Genomic DNA, 17,763 nt, shown 5'->3' with positions numbered 1-17,763 from the left:
AATTTCTGAAGAGAAAAACCCCACCACATGCACCACTTACATAGCGACTCACTCACCCACCCCCCCACGAGGAGGAGAGAAATTAAGTAGTATTTCCCCACACCACGACTCGTGTCTGTGACATTCATTGGTGAACTCTGACCAGCTAAAACCTCATCATTCCCCCCATAAACAAACAAACAAACAAACAAACAAACATGATGATACCTAGTAGGGGGTTCAATCTCCTCTCGACTTTTCAGCCTTAATGTATCTTCTTTAATTAATTAATTAATCTAAATAATTAATAAATATTAATTTTTGTTAGAAAATTGATATCAAAAGAAGGAGAGGACGGAGAAATAGTCTGAGTCGAACGAGAACGTTCTGTCCTTAAGACAGTATTTGTACCTTATTACTGCACTGGGTTGCAGCAAATCTACCTCCCAAGATAAAATAGGCTGGACTGATTACTGATTTGCAGAGACAGTAATCACTTGAAACTATCAGAGAATTGAGAATATGTTCATGTTTGAGTGACTAAAAATATACCACAAAAATTAAATGATTTGGATTATCCATTTCACCTTTATTTATAGTGGTGGATGTATCTCTTCAAGACACATCATGGAATGGGTGTGTCCATTGACATGAGTGGATAGGATTAAAAGATTATAATCCAAACATTCATATGTAAGTGTCTCTTGAAGATACCTCATGGTATAGGTGTGTCTCTTGGAGATACCCCATGGTGTAGATGTATCTCTTGGATCAATGGATTAAATTAAAAGATTCTAATCCAAGTGCTATGAATGCACCTATACAAATAGAGATGTCTCTTTGAAGATACATATCCCTTAGCAAAAAATTCAGGCCAATATTGAACCAAAGAATGACCCAAAACCGTCCACACAATTATTGAAAAAATTCCAACAGTTTGTGATACAAATACTACACAATCGTAACCTAAAAGGTTTTTAGGAGAGCTCACGTACGTGTGCTAAATCTCATGTGCTTACCCCATTAGTGTTAGAAAAACAACGCAACAAAATGGTGATTTTGTATAAAGAAGATACAAAGATAAAAAGAAATCAAGCATACAAGACAAGGTTTACGTGGTTCACCTTCAAGAAAGAAGACTACATCCATGGCCTATAAAACTAATCCATTATTTCTATGAAGCAAAATACAAACCTATTAAGGGAAAAAGTCTCGCCAAAAATCGATATGGTACAACGAATAGAGTAGTGGCACATGGCATAAAAGATTAAAAAAATTTGATAAAATTCAAATCTATATCAGCATGGGCGACGGATATCAAAAACAGATCCGCCGAAATGACCAATCCGATACTGAAACCTCAAATTGACCATGGTACAACCCAACAGCAACACGCACTCCAACTTACGTTGACAAGATTATTGGGTATTCTATTCCACAACTCACAACTCACTGTTTTAAAAGGCCCAATTCTATATCATTGGATCGCTCCTCTCTAACTCGGTCCTTTTGCTTTAGTCAACTCAAGTTAAGGTTATTATAAATCTGTTTTAATCTAAATCGATTTACTTGGCATTTATTATTTGGTCAAACTGCCGAATTGTTTGTTTCGATTTGTATGGATGTGTTTTAGAATGAATTAATCCCTTCACAATGGATGAAAGGAAACTCGGTCCTCCTTGTGTTAATGTTGATTTCATTTTTTTTTTGTCAATATTTTTATCTTTTTCCGATATTTTATTTTCTTAATTTTATAATTAAAATTTATTTCAATACCAAGTATATTAACTTGAAGGTCAATCACACATATTCCAATGAACTAATCCTTCTTTGAATTTGAATATACGTATATCTAAACACTCTCATGGTTTGTTGTTATTTTTTATTAATGTGTCTGAAGTTTCTTTAAAGGTTTAATGCTAACAACCCCTCCTTATTTGTAATTGGAGGAAGCTTCAAACTTCAGCAGGGAAAAAAAAAAAAACTCAGGGCCTAATAAGGGTTTCATTTTTTAAATAAAAATTAACTTAATGAACATGTTTAATTACCCGAATATTATCTGGACCCAGAAAAAACCCCTAATTTCCCCTAATAATGGGATCATGTGCTTCGTGCTCATTTTTTATTTATTTATTTTATGGTAAATAGAGTTTTATTCATTGCATGAAGAACGCGTAGGGGATGGATTATAATTTTCCATTAGCCACGGAATGAAATTTGACTGAACTGTGGGTCATGCACACACGACAGGGCCTTCCAAACCACGGAATCTCCTACAAAGTTCAGATCCCTAGGAACATAAGAGAACTTACAATTTAAGAATAGGGAGGACAGATAATTAATGTTTGATATTATCGGATGGATACCATATTCTACTGACTTGTTCTCTCCTTTAACGAAGGAAACTACTTCCTTGCAGTCAGATTCAAAGATGAGGTAGTCCACAGCATCTGCTAAAGTCTCCAGCATTCCCATCCGAATAGCCAAAGCTTCTCCTCCAGAGTAATAGATCGAGTTGGAAGAAGGTTGCCTCAGATTTAGCTTAAAATAGGAGTACCAAAGTGATCTCTAATAATGATACCCATCCCCCCCATTTTTTTACCATCACCTGACCATGACGAATCACAGTTCAGCTTGTAGTAAGGCTGAAGAGGGGAAGACCATTTTGTTGAGAAGAGGGGGATGATGCCGGGGAGGAGTGGACTGGACGCTATATAGGCAGGCCTTGGCATTGTGAGGAATTCTTCAAAGGCTTGTTGAGCCATTTCTATCATCACCTCAACAGGGGATCTGTGGCCTTTCCCAAAAAGGAAATCATTTCTAGCTTTCCAAATACCCCACGCAATGAAGCAAGAAAGACTAAACTGCTTCCCTATTTTGCTTTCATTGTCACCAGTCTCTGGTGCTCATGTTTTCGATATTCATCTAATTAACGGTAGAGAAACAATAAAAAAGCCGAGAGCATATCGGCATAATAGTTTCTAACTTCTATAGGGGAGGTGACTCAGGGGGGAAAAACAAGAAGACATTAGTCCTTTGACTATCATTTACACGTGGGGGGCAAGTGATCGAAACCCTAAAGAATACAAGAGAAAGAATGTGGAAAAACAGTAAGGGTGTCAATCGGTTTGGTTTTGGTTATTTGGTTCTATTCCATGTCTTGATGGTGTGACCTGAAACCGAATAAAAAATCGATTCGATTCTGGGACTGCCAACTGAATCCAAATTTGTTCGATTACGGTTTAAATTCGATTTCCAAATATATACGATTCTAATTCGATTTTCCACAAACAATTGTCAACTCATGTAACCGTTGAGCACAATCGTAGGAAGCTGATGGAGTGAATCAAAGAGAGATTGATTAAGAGTCCATACACGGAAATAGGAATATTGCTACAACTAAGAATTTTATCCTTATCACAATTACTGATTCCCTTCCCTTGATTGGTTTCAATCATATTGCTTGATTTATGGCCTACGAATAGATGACCAACTATGGTGTGAACAGTAAGAGATTTGTTCTTATCCTCAATCTGCTTCCTAAGATTGTGCTCAACGGTTACTTGAGTTGGCAATTGATTGTCTTCTCTTGCACCAAAAAATTGAGATACAAGAGTTTGAGTAATCAACCGTTTTTCATAGTAATTAACTAGGACCAGGAATCTCTCCTAACTCCTAAAATCTCGAGTCCAGTTTCTATCAATCTCTATTTCCCATGCGCCATTTCTAAAATCTAAAGTGGGAAATCGAGAAAAGGAAATAAAAACTGGAAAATAGGACCCCAAAGGATCAGCTCAGAGACCAACCCTCCAAATAAGAGGTCAGGAGTTCAAACCACCTTGGGACCTATCCTCCCATCCTCTAAACAAACAACCATCCCCCACTATTAAATCTCTCAAATTCCTAAAAAACAAAACTGAAAAACAGAACTTGAAAGGTCATACAAGTAGACGATTAATTCAACTCGATTTCGGATTCGGTTTTCGATTTTGATTTGGTTTTCACACCCTTAGCAAAAAAGGGTGTGGGGAACAAGACAATGGAGTTGAAAATATATATATTTATATAACAAACAAATTGATAAATAATAATAATAATAATAATAATAATTTATTAATTTATTAATAGGGAAGAACATGAATGGAGATCATGGATTTACATCCTGTGTATAGATATAATCAGTATGAGCGTTAAGGGACCTTCTCATCAAGCATTCATCCTCCCCGATCCCATCACAACTTTCAATCTCCTCGGCTTTCTTTGCTTTCGAATCCTGAAGAAAACACCCATTTTAATTGCATCATTAATAAATCCCAATTCCCTTAAATATCTTTTCCATCTAACAATTAAGACACAGAAGAAATTAAGCGAGGGGAAGAAGGGTGGGAAGAGAAAGGAAAAAAGGAAAAAACGGAAGAGAGATGCATGATTTGGGTAAAGCATTCAAGTAATTGAATTAAGTTAACTACCTACTTACCGCATGTTTGGTTTTTACAGAAGAATCATTGGGAAGAGCAGCAGGTTCCGGGCGAGCGTTACATGTAAGCGAGGCGCAGAGGAGAAGGGATACCAAGAAAAGGGTGGTTATGGTGACCTTTGACATTCTTTTCCTTTTTTCCTCTTCTCTGTGGGGCTTCAATGGGCTTATGGGCAGAGGGAGGGATGAGTAGTAGTAGAGCAGATTGGAGGGACTGCCTGGGTAGTGAATTTATAGAGAGGTAAGAGAGCGAGCGAGGGAGGGAGGGAGAGAGAGGAGAATTCCTAAAAGCGCGTGTGACCTAACTAAAGAAACCCAAAAAACAAGATAAAAAATTAAAAATAAAAAATAAAAATGGAAAAAAAGAGGGAGAGTAGGAGAGCTTTAATTAAAGGTGACCACAGGTTTTAAAAATCAGATTTGGTTTGGAAAATTATCGTGATTCTATCGCTGGATGTTCGTTTTACACGCCGCCATTTATAGCAAGAAATATAGAGAGAAAACAAGAAAAACGGAGAAAATTCTTAGTTTAACTTTAACGAGGGAGAAGATAAGTTTGCCAAGTAGTAGGACCCATTAATACTTTCTAGAAAAACGAAAAAACAAGGTGGATTTGTGGATCAATCGAACAGTGGAATAAATTCACAACACTATCTTTATCTCTATCTATCCGGTATTTCCATCTCAAAATAGTGAGGGTAAAGGGTTAGGCAAATGTGGCCAGCCCTTACAAAAATGACTCCCTTACCCTCCTCATGATTCTACCCAGGTCCCTCCTCCCATCCATTGGGCAGGGCACAGCACAGCCGCTAGCTGCAGGAAAACCAGCGGCGTGCCCTACCCGGCCTCTCTCTCTCTCTCTCTCTCTCTCTCTCTCTCCCGGCAAAATGACAAACCAATGCTATTATTGCTATTCGGCTATATCTTGGTCAACGCGTTTTTATAATGCATATATGCTCATTTGCCAAACACACAGAAAGAAACACTGCCCACTGTGTACTGTGCGTCATTGAAACCATAAAATCTACGTTTCGGTTGGTTTCCAACCAAGATTTTTCTTTCTTTCTTTCTTTGTTTTTTGAAACAAGCAACTGAAACTGGTTTTAAAATCTTTTTTGTTTTTTTTTTTTAAAAAAAAAAACTAATCTTTGTTTACCATTGAAACTCAGACCATTGATTGATAAGTCATGTTTAATTGCTACCTAATTACAGTTCTTGACAAATCGAACATCATATCTACTTCAACCCGAAAAAAACAAAGAAAAATCCAACATCTCTATCTATTTATCGAGTATTGCCAATAGAACAGATCCACGGATCTTGAATTGTTTCATTACAACCACCCCTACTGTTATACCATCATTTTTTTCATGTGGATATTAATTAATTGTTTAATTAGCACATCTTCCACGTATATACCATTGATAGGTCAGGAGATGTCACCCGCCAATGGGGACCCGACACATGTATATAGAACGAGCTGAGGCCATGAAGGCCAGACACGAGCTGACCAGACTCATAGAGAGCGAGGTCTCGATGAACGTCAGACCTCGCGGAGCGCATGCGCAAGGACAGAGCTCGTGTCATTGCGAGAGGTTGCTAGGTTGACATCCTGGCAACAGCGACCTGACCCATATTAGGAAGGGACGACCTCAACACTTCACTTTGTTAACCCAAAGCCCGCCATGAACTATCGTGGCCCGAGATTATCGCTCATATTGCGCCTAATAAGGCGTGAGGGAAGTCAGGGGATAAACGGTATCCCTAAAATCACTCCTAAAGTCTCTCACTCCATTCTAAGGACTCTACATTCCTATTAGGGCACGGTTCTACCCACGATCATCCATAAATATGGAGGTAACATCCTTCCATGATCATCTGATTTCCATTGTCTTCATCTGTTGCTAAGAATTCTGACTTAAGCATCGGAGTGGAATCATTGGCATAGCCTAACCTACTCTTGCTAATTTTGTCTTGCAGGAATAGGACGCTCCGATACGGTTGTTGACGCAACAACCATCATTAGTACGTTCATTCTCGGCTCATCTTTGGTTGTACAACATATTCATTCCCTTTACTTGTCTCTTGATTTTTCATTGCTGTAAATATTAGTTACCTTGGTATTAGGGAACTATAAGCTGGGCTGGGCACAGAATCAGATTAGGGCCTCAAATTTGACTCCTAATACAAATATTGTGCAAAGGTGCATTTGTTGGCCAAACAACGGTCCAGGGATCAAACCATGGTTCCCTAGGGAGACTAAGATATTTATCCTTAGGGTTTTGCACGCCCTGGGTTAGCCCATGGTGTCCCATTTTAATTTTTAGGGCTTCCCATGGTCGCCCATGGGAACCCTGGTGCATCCCTGTTAGGGTTTCTCCTTCCCTCATGTGTCCCATAAAATTTATTATCACAGTAGGGATGAAGAAACTCATCCCTAGTCCATCACCCCATCCCTAACTCGAATGCACAGCGGAAAAGGTCGATTCGAGTTTCTTTCACATCCCATAAATATTAATAATCAATGAACATAAGGAATTAATAAAGAACTGCTAACCTGGTGAGCCTCAAGTGTTGCTCCTCCAATAGACAGTGGTTCTTCCTCCAATGAGCGCTCCAAGCAAACAGATCTGAACCTCCAATGGTACTACCAAGGTTCTATACGCCAATCCCAGATGCCCTCAAACTCCTCAGCACAGATCTAGGGTTTCACAAACCTTAACTCTCAAACACAGGTGAGAGAAGCAAGAAGAAGAAGAGAGATCACAAGAGGGAAAGAGAGAGACCAAAAACGTAGGAGAGAGTGTGTCTGCTCCAAAAACGTGGAGAGCTTCCTCTTCTGCATTTTATGGTCCCCTATTTATAATAATAGGGTTTAATTAAATCCTAGATAGATTTAATAGAGCCCTAGTGAGAGTCTGACTCTCTCTCTCTCAGTCTGGCAGTTCTGTTTAAACTCAAAGTGCTACACAGGTGAAGAAGCATAATCTAATAGGGAAAGTATTAATTAGATTCTTTATTTAATTATTAATGGATAATTATAATTAGCACCAAATCCATTAATTAAATAAAGAGCCAATTAAATTAGCAAATTCCAAATAACTCCCTATATGATAATAATTTATCATATACAACCCCCCCCATTAATCAACACCATCATTATGGAATCTAGGGCATGTACACATGTACTGCCAAACCCCAATCCATAGTACATGTCCATATAAGAGCGTCTGTGCATCCGATCGGGTCTCGCAAAACTTGATAAAACACTTTATTTGAAATTACTATAAATAATGTATCATTTTATGTGAAATAAATTTTGCAAAACTATTTCCAAAACGGTACTGGATCCAGATTCTGATCCGACCATGCACAGACAGTCTCTATCTTGGTGTTCCCCAATCGGGCAGTGGTGACCGTGTTGGATAACTCCTTCACTCACAAAGTGTTTACGCATTCCCAGAACACCAGCTTTGACTCGCTTGAGTCTCAGTCATTGATGAACCAAAGAATGTGATCACACTTTGCAGTGACAGGGTTCCCTCAGGTACAGGGTGTCGGTGACACATGTCTATCCCTTCCTACATCTGGCAGTAATATATGAGGGAATCGACAAAGTAGATTCTTCGTCAATGCACACATCAAACATGTGAGCACTCGCATTCGTACCTTGACATCACATGTCTAGGCATACCCAATGCGACGACCATATGATAAGGGTGCCCAGCCCAAACCCTAGTCGTGACTACCATTTTAAGTATAACTTACGGACACATAATGCTCAAGAAGTTTATATCGCATGTGACAATATTAAACTAAAATGTATAAATGTTCAATACAAAGGTGAATCGGATTGAACCGGACCGAATCGGGTTTGATGGACACACACTTGTCCAACAGTATTACTTTACCCGATCGAAGTCTTCTTTTTTGTTTTTTGGATCAGATTAATTTTTAAGTAAAAAGGTTCTTTTATTTGGGATGGGTTGCGTCAGATTTTTCCTTTTCTTAATTAAGCAATTAATCATCATCTTTTTTCCATTTGGGATGGATGATCCTTAATTGGTTTCTTGACTTTAGGAACATTAATTAATTAGGATCGGTCCTAGCTATTGACTGACTCTCATTTTTCTAAATTGGTTCCGCTATCTATGTACCATCAACGAAGAAGGGTGATTTGGAGAATTATTTGAAAGCTTAAGATTCACCCTCATTTCAAGGATTTCTTTTATTGGAAAGTCTTATAAGAATGGTGGCCTGAATGGCTACTTAGGAGACAAGCTTGTTAGGTTTCTCATTGGTGATAACACCAGCCCCTTTTGTAAGGTTAGAATGAATCATTTACCGTTTGTAAAAGGGAAATTCGGTCCAAAGAATTTAAGTAATTTATACAATCACATATGGTAATGAGAGAATGGATCATCCATTCTTTGGTAATGATTACAAGATATATATTTTTTTTAAGTATAGAAATTTCACTTCCTTTCCCTTTAATTCCTCTTGCAATCAAACGAAACTAAAGAGAAAAAATTATACATATTATTTTAGGAAAATAGTTAATGGAGATCAAATTATATTGTGGTTGTAATACATATTATCAAACACGCATCACATATAAATAATAGTCTTGGTCACCTCTTTGGGTTGAACAACCGAAATACAGGCAAAGCAGTCGCATGGATGGGATTGAGATTTGAGACAACATAAGGCATAATAAGCTTAATTAACTAGCATTGTCGCCGGTCAAAGTGCGGAATACGAATCTAGATAATTCTAGACCTTCTTCTGCTTCAAATTAAAAAAGAAAAAAAAAAAAAAATTAAAAAAAGAGGTTGGGTAAACTGCTGTTGAAAACTTGGCTTAATTAATTATGTACGTACACATCATATCCTTTCGTTTTCTTATGGACTTTTGACACAATTGCCTTTCCGAGGTATGCCCCCCATGCAGAGGGGAGAGAGAGAGAGAGAGATTCATGGGGCCCGGGATTTGTATGGAATGAAAGGTAGCTTCCCGATGGATTCATGTATTGGTAGCTACCTCTAATCGATCTAATCAACCAAGGTATATATTGAGGTCTTAATTCTCAAGCCAATTAAGTTGATCGAACCCAAAGCCTTTTCTGCATTCCTTTGTCAACCTATACACCCCTAATAAGGTCAAGTCAGATCATTGCTGTGAGGAATGTTCTAAAACACACAGAATTAATACTCAACGAAGGAAACATCCAACACATTAGTCAGTCGTTCATTGATTTTTTTTATTTTTTTTATTTTTTTTAAAGAATGTTCTAAAATACAGAAATACTAAATTTGTGAAGGAAACATCCACACATTAGTCGTTGATTGATTTTTTTTCCTCTTTTTTTTTTCTCTAAGGAAATAAAACACTCCCCGGCCCTTGGGATTTAATGATTTATCCATCGATGCCAACCTCAGCCGTCAACATTTTTCAAAAATAGATTATACATCTATAACACATTCAGAAACTTGATTAATTCTTCTTTATTTTCTTCATTAAGCTAATGAAAATATCTTCTTCCAAATTTATCATCTCCCCCCCCCCCTTTCCTAAGTCTAGAGTGGTCCATCAGTGTAGAGTGAATTCTGAGGGTGATATTTCATTTGTTGATTCTTCGGAGGAGCTTTCAGAGTCTATGCTAAGTGATGCTATCGTGGATCCTGATAGGTCAAAAGACCACCCTCAGCGAGAACGCACTATGTAGTGCGTGAACTAGCAAGTCGTTAGCTAGCGAGAGAGAGCGACCTCAACAGGCGCGAGTCTAGACAAGCGGGGTACGCGTTGAGCGCGGCCTGGGGGCAGATCTCGTTCCCATATCGAGCTGGCCACAACTCGTCTAGGTCGTAACAGTCTAGACCCAGCCAGAAGAAGGAGCGACCTCCATACTTCACATAAATAATGCAAGACTTGGCATGAGCCAGCATGGCCCGAGATTCTCGCCCGCAACATCACTATCCTCATATCTCTCCGAGACGTTCTCACTCCACTCCGGGAATCCAACTTTCCATTTGGGGCACGATTCTACCCATCACTCACCTTAAGTAAGGGAGGTAACACTCATTACGATCATCTGAATTCTATCTTGATTATCTGTTGCCCTGAGATCTAACTTAAGCATCGGAGTGAGATCATCGACGACGCCCGGTATTCTCTGCTAATCTTCTCTTGCAGGCAGAGCACGCTCCGGCGAATTTCTTGACGCAACAGATCCAATCTTGGAATCTCCTATCCTTCATATTCCTACTTAGTAGCTGCCTTCTTTAGACTGTTTTTTTTTTTTTTTTTTTTTTTTTTTGTTTTTTTGTCTCCAAAGTGTCTTGGGATGAAAAACTTAATTTCTAATAGTCCATATCCCTCCCTTAGTATTTTGATGTATCCTCCCTTTTGTGAGTTGTTTCTCCCTCCTACCTGATTTTGATGTTCAACCTTTGAAAGATGGGATTTTTTCCTTGTTTAGCCTTCGAAGTATTATTTTTGTTTTCTTTTTCTTTAATATAATTTTTCATTAAAAAAAAAGAAGAAGATCAATAAAAAGGATATGTCAATTAATCAAAGATCCAACGGATCATCGCATCTATATTATAAATATGTAGTCGTACCTTCATCCAATCTTGGACTCAGGCTTCTTAGTTTATTACCTAGATTATTATATTTTTCTTAATTTTTGGTTGAAATATATCATTATCAAGAAGGGTTTTAGGAATCGATATTGCTTGGGTGTGTTTGCTGATATGTAGGCCGCTAAATGAATCGGTGATTCGGTGATACAATATGAGGGTAAAATGGTCAAAATCCTACTTAGAGAGAAGAAGGAATGACAACAGACAAAGCTGGACCAGCTAAACCATCAGCCTTGGTCACAATTGAGTCGACAAGGTAAAAATCTGAACAGAACAGAACAGAACAAAAGGAAAAAAGAAGAGCCATGCTGATAAAAGGATTCCTCTACCCACAAATCTACCGTCATAATCAAATTAATTTAAAAAAAGAACTGATTGCAGACCCCCTTAATTGATGCTCTATATATGGTGACCAAAAATAGTTGACCTCAGCTGATTGGCGGACAAGGGAGCTCTTGATTTTTGGCTTTTGGACGACTTACGTAATTGGACTTTGGTCTCTGCAACCTTCTTCCATTGTACTTGCACCTATTTTTGGTCAAACTATAAATCGATCCATTCCTTCGACCAAAAAGTAAATAAATAAATAAATAAATCGATCCATTCCCCAAAACACTTCAAATTTTACATGAGGGAGGTTTCACAACAAATTGAATATAGACGTCATGATAAATGCGGCCTCGTTGCCTGGTGGATATGCAATTTGCAAACCAAGCCTGAATTTTATATGATATTTACAATAGATATTATATTTTTAGGGAGGGGGTGGGGGGGGTGTCCAACAAAAGGCATATCATTTCGGCTCAACAAATTTATTGAAACAAAGAAGAAAGGTTCCTTCCCTGCAACAATAAATAATTGACTCTGTATTTTCATATAAGAATTGTATTATAACTATTGGCTTGCGCTCTCAACCATTTATAATTATACCTTTTATAAAATGATATAATAATTAGCATAAAATCAGTTTTCTTTTTTTTTTTTTCCCAGTATGTCTATAAAAGTACATACATTTATAATTAATTGATCCGTCCCAACTCAATGAGTGAGGTTACTCGGGACACATCAAGTTGAGCCCAAATAATCGGCTGGCCACTCCCCTTCGACTGGTTAGACATGAGTTTGTTGCAACCTCGATCGAGTTGGGTTAGTTTGGCAACTACTTCTCGAGGGAGGAAGTCTGGTGCAGTACGTAATCAAAAGATCTCCCAACTGCTTTCAATTCCCTCTAAATGAATCCTAGTCTTGAAACCTTCTCTGATGAACTTTTAAATTTAACTTATATTGTAGATCTCAATAATTCCTTTGTAAATATTATGCGTTACCTGGCATATAATGTTATGGTTGAGATGTCAGTTTTTTTTGTAATATGGACATGATGTGAACTCTCTTTTTAGTTAATTTAATTTTTCTCCTTTTTCATAAAAAAATAAAAAAAAAAAGAAATTATTAATCTTCCATTTTCTTGCCTTAATGGATCAATAAATAAATAAATAAATAAGAGAAAATGACGGGTGTCGCTATTATATATATATATATATATATTATTTTTTTTTAATCTCTCTAGCTCCTTCTTGAATCTTGACCATATGAACTTTTCTATATATAAATTAAAAAAAAATGAACCACCTTCTTGGCTTCACCGCGCGCATGTGTCCATTGACTTAGACATGAAACATGCCATCCCATGTCAGGCACGTGTAGATCCCTTGCTTATAAAATAAAAGAGGACGAAGCTAGAAGAAGAAGAAGAAGAAGTATCGCAGAGGACAAGAGAAAGAGTGGCGGACGAAGACGACGGACAAAAATAACAATTGAACACGGACGGATGATCTTCTGGAAGCACCAATTAAAATGGAAGAAAGTTTGTTGAGTCAAGACATCTCTCTCTCTCTCTCTCTCTCTCTCTCTCTCACTTACACTATACGATAGAGATATAAATATAAATCAATTAATGTGTGTGAAGTGTGAACACCAGCACCACAACGATCGATCCTATAGGAAGTGAGGACATGGAATTGAGTTAGTCATAAGTAAGCTATATTGAGTGAGTGAGTGAGTGAGTGAGTGAGTGGTCAGGTACGTACCGCTTGTGATCCAAGTTTAATAATTTCTTCTTCTAGTCTGGACTCGATCTGGACTAGCTAGTAATGGAGATGGAAAGGGAGGATCTATCAGCTGGAGCTCGATCGATCGGGACAAAACTTAATTATATGGTACCCGGCCGGCGCTAAGGTTGCTTCCTTAATTTGGTTGGTTTCCTTCCGTGCACATATACCCTGATTCATAATTTCTAATGAAGAAGAGATTGAAAATGTCTAAGATCGACTCTAGTGTATTTGTGTACTTTTTATTCTTATTTCAAAATAGTGGGGAAAATTATGAGTGCAACTTGCGGATCGATCGATGAAGCTGTACGTGTAAAAGAACATTATTGATTGAGCATCGACTACAAGACAGCGCTACGATATGATAATCTCAAAACCCAATCCATTTGGGGGGTCGGTCCCATGCATCCCAGTAGTATCCCGGCCATCACCCATCCTTAATTGGATTCTTGAGTCAGTGGTACGTCGAAGATCGACGACTATATAAGCCATGCACAGAAAAGGAAAAGAGTTGTGGGCTTTTTTAATAGGGTTTTGGCCATCTTTTGACCCTCAACCCCACCACCTCCATTATCTCTTAACAACTCTGAATATTAATCGTCCAACCAAACCACCTTACCATCCCCCTGTTTGTTAGGTTACGGTTGCTACCACCACCAATAATTAATGTGCTAGCTAGGATCAAGTCAGGTTATATGCATAACCCCCTCCCCTCCCCTTCAAAAAAAACAAGAAAATTCATATGCCTTCCTTGGTTAGTAGTAAACTAATTAAGCTTGCATAATCAAGCTTAGATGAGGCACGTCTCTGTTTTTATTATCAGTACTGATAAAAAATAGGCTTCTACTCATTCCTTCTGCGACTCCATATACTTTACGAAATAGACATCTAACCATATGTTTGGGACTTTTTATTATCCTCTCACCTCTCAAGTGAAGTGCAGTGCAGTGCAACACACTAGAGCATCCAAGGGTGGTCATGAGACTGAGAGGATGAACTTTTAAGGTGCACTGCACAGTACATGCATTGCACTTGAGAGGATAAAGATCCTATGCATGTTGGGACCTAGCTACCTCTAGTTTCTTCCCCTACCCGGGCTTCTTGATGTATCATCTTCTTCTAAATGTTTCTTCCCCACTATTTTTTATGTATCAACTTTCAATTAGTTGTTATCCCCTTGCCCTTTTGATGTATCATCATTTGGTGATCTGTTTTGGTCTTTAGTTTGGGGTCCCTCTCTAGGCTAGTCTTCTTTTGGCTTCACGTTGTACTTTGATCTTTTGCCTTTATATATTTTCTGTTAATCCAAAAAAATAAAATAAAAAAAAATTATAATTGAGATCTTTTATATCTCTTATCACCAATTCTGAATTTTCTCCCTAGCATATTACTCATGATATTGAAGCTTCACACTTGTTATTTACAATCCTCCGCTTTATTTTAAGTTGTGTCTGGTATTCTAGGTTAAGAACACATTTTTTAAACCCTATTTTTTTTTTCTTTCTATTTTCTGGCTTTATAATGCATTCTAGACCTGGAGTCTAGTCTTAGAATGCATACTAGACATAACCTTAGGTTGTGTTTGGTATGCATTCTAGGTCGATTTCACATTCTTAGATGATAAAAACAATTATTTTTATGATCCAAGAATACAAAATCGACCCATAATGCATACCAAACACAACCTTTAGTACGTCTCCATTGCTCCTTGGAGTTCAAACTTTGCTGCCCATCAGTTTGCCCGGTACACTAGCACTAATGGGAGTTCTCCAGGACGCAGGTTTTTCCTTTCCCTCTTCACTCTGTATCTTCTTGGTCGTTGTATCATCTTTACATATATGGTATCTAATAGAACATCATTTTCTACTACACAATAAAAATTACAACCATAATAGGGCCACACACTTCACCAGCCTATTTGAAGGATGAACATCATGGGATCATGAGCATATATGATTGAATGATGTGGAAAGATTAAAAAAATAATAATAATAATAATTAATAAACATGATTGTAAAATTGTGAGCAACTTAATTTCCTATACCCAGCGCCCATAACAAAGTCACAGCAATGCAAGCTGCGTACGACAGGCCTTTGATTAGAAATTGGGGCCTCTGTGATTACGTAGTTCTGACTTCTGAGTAAGCTAAGGCATCCAATGTGACTGTGGCCACTGGCCAGGCCATGGTAATTGCAAGCCTGTTGTTCTACATGCCAGAAACTTCGAATTAAAGACCAATCCAGCATGAGTCCATGACAAGCCCATAGTGTCAGGTCTAATAATCGTGGACCCAATCTGCATGGGCTTATACTACTAAGACTATGAATCAAATATATAGCCCTGCAGCCTTGTATCCTTCCTAATTCACTGGGTTTAAGCATTTTATAATAATTTCATTTGTTAGCTAAAGAGCACAAAAATTAGAAATACGTATATACTTCAGAAAGGTGGTTGGGTTGGGCCAACCTATTGTCAACCGTAGGTTTTGGGTCCTGATCATGGATGGGCCTGTCGGCTGGCTTAGTCCCAAAACTTTTTATTACCAAAAAAATATGATATTCCTGATCATTTGGAAGTGGGGTTCCAAGTAAAATAGTTTTTAGGCCCAAAACTTGTATATCTAATATCTAAAGGGTCTACAAATTCAGGCCGGGAACATATATATTATCCACATCAGCATAAAATCATATGCCTAATTTCAGGTCAATTTGATTTAATTATTCACATATTATTTTAATTCTTCAAAAATGTATATATTTATTTATTTTTGTTTTTGCTTCGAAGTAATAAATATGATAGATTAGTGAAAAGGTAAGAAGAAAATCGGATACATGATGTGTCATATATATATATATATATATATATATATAGTAAAATTTGACATAATCCATCAGTGGTTAGAATGACTAATAATTAAGCAAACAATCGATGTAGCAAAACAAGCAAGCAGAGCTTCAATTGGAATTTTGTACATTTCACTTACTCCTCCTTTCTTTTCTAATTTTCTATTAATTAATTCCACATGTATTGATATCTCTTTATGTCAACTCAAAAGGGCGAAAATACTTCACAACCGATAATGTGCACACCCTATTTTTTTTGGTTTCGATCGATCTTTTATTAAAATTCCTTTACATGCTCTCTACCCTCGTTCGTGGGGAGAGTAGATCGAGGACTCGAGAAACCTCTGGGCTTTGGGGCATGTGTGGCATGTCACCCACGAGATAAAGAGAGTTTATAACTTTTAACCAAGACCCCAAAAAAGCATGATTATGTATGTGTGCGTGACAGCTTGAGATGAATCCGTTACCTCCTTTCCTCTTTACTCTTTACGTTTTTACTATACTTTAATAGCGAAAATGGATTCTAAGAAACTTTAATTAACTACTGTGTTTACACTTTAGTTAATTGAACGTGTGGTTATTATGTCCAAAAACAGGGCTGCGCATGAATTTATCGTTCCGACAGATCCCTTATACACATTCTCATTGGTCCCACAATGGTGTAGATGTTACATAACTAGACAATGATCTCTTACTCTATTTTAAAATTAAGGAAAAACATTTCAAAGTGAAAGCAAAGAGCAAAAGAGATCTTAAGTCTGTAATTCTGTATTTCCCTTTTCTTTTAAGTTTTAATATTAATATATAATTTTTTCATTTTTGAGAAGAAAGAAAAATGAAAAAAAAAAAACAAATTAGATCTTAGAACTTACATTGATGTCACATTGACACCAATTGCACTTTTACCCAAGAAAAAAAAAAAAGACACCAATTCCTCGAAACAGAACATGCAACGCTATGGAGACGAAAGTAAATATTACCATCCAACGGCAAAGACAGATAATAATAGTGTCAGTGTTCCCGTAGACTAACTAGGCAGCTCTGTAGCGGAGTTCGAGTCGACAAAACGATTTGAATTTCAAAAAACAGTGTGTATATTTGGGCCCCGGTCAAATGGGCAGTATCCCAATAATCAAAGTATGATGACTACTACAACGTACAATCTCCTCTATCTCATTCACTCACTCACCTTTCTTTGGGGTCTCTCTATCATCTTTATTGTCTAATTAGTGGTCTGGTCCCCTCTTAATATGTATCTTTCCAACATCATCAATATCATTATCATCATCTTGCCTGTTGTCCCTACTGTCTTCACAAATCATACAAATACGATAATGGGAAATGGACAAGGGATTCTCATGCTGCCTACTTACCTTGGTATCTACACGCCCAACCAATTGAAAATTTTAAGAAGTTCTATAAATACTAAATAGGAGTGGGGAAAATGAAGAGATAATGTGTAGGAGAAGGGAAGGGGAGAAGAGAGATTTATACACATTTTTAGCATCTACACTTACTCTAGAAATATGGGAAATGACTATTATTTCACATTCTTTTTCTTCTTCTTCACACTCTCTTTTTTTTTTATTTTTCCTGATACATATGAGCTCCTCTGTTAATGAACCATGTGGAGTCCCCCATCACGTGCCTCTATTGGTTGGGCATTGGGATTCCATTACATGGTGGTAGCATATAAATGTGTCCTCCTCAAAAA

General features: G+C 37.5%; 1 protein-coding gene across 1 annotated transcript; it reads right to left on the bottom strand.

The window, feature by feature from the left end:
• Window positions 1–4,108: 4,108 nt before the first annotated feature.
• Window positions 4,109–4,583, bottom strand: LOC122661606 (phytosulfokines 3-like). The gene is made up of 2 exons (XM_043857059.1): window positions 4,457–4,583; window positions 4,109–4,252 (listed from the first exon to the last, which is right to left on the bottom strand). Exons 1-2 carry the CDS (start codon window positions 4,580–4,582, stop codon window positions 4,127–4,129), a joined length of 252 nt encoding a protein of 83 aa, XP_043712994.1. The 5' UTR covers window position 4,583; the 3' UTR covers window positions 4,109–4,126.
• Window positions 4,584–17,763: the final 13,180 nt, after the last annotated feature.

The sequence above is a fragment of the Telopea speciosissima genome, chromosome 5, assembly GCF_018873765.1.
Source record: "Telopea speciosissima isolate NSW1024214 ecotype Mountain lineage chromosome 5, Tspe_v1, whole genome shotgun sequence".
NCBI classification, from domain to species: Eukaryota; Viridiplantae; Streptophyta; class Magnoliopsida; order Proteales; family Proteaceae; genus Telopea; species Telopea speciosissima.
Note: the sequence above shows the minus strand (reverse complement) of the source record. Positions and strands in the feature narration are given on the sequence as shown.

Bases quoted from the DNA above. Each gene is read 5' to 3' on its own strand.
- LOC122661606 (XM_043857059.1), bottom strand. From the start codon at position 4,582: ATGTCAAAGGTCACCATAACCACCCTTTTCTTGGTATCCCTTCTCCTC. The intron at 4,253-4,456 runs GTAAGTAGGTAG...TGTTTTCTTCAG, and splicing joins CTGTAAAAACCAAACATGCG to GATTCGAAAGCAAAGAAAGC.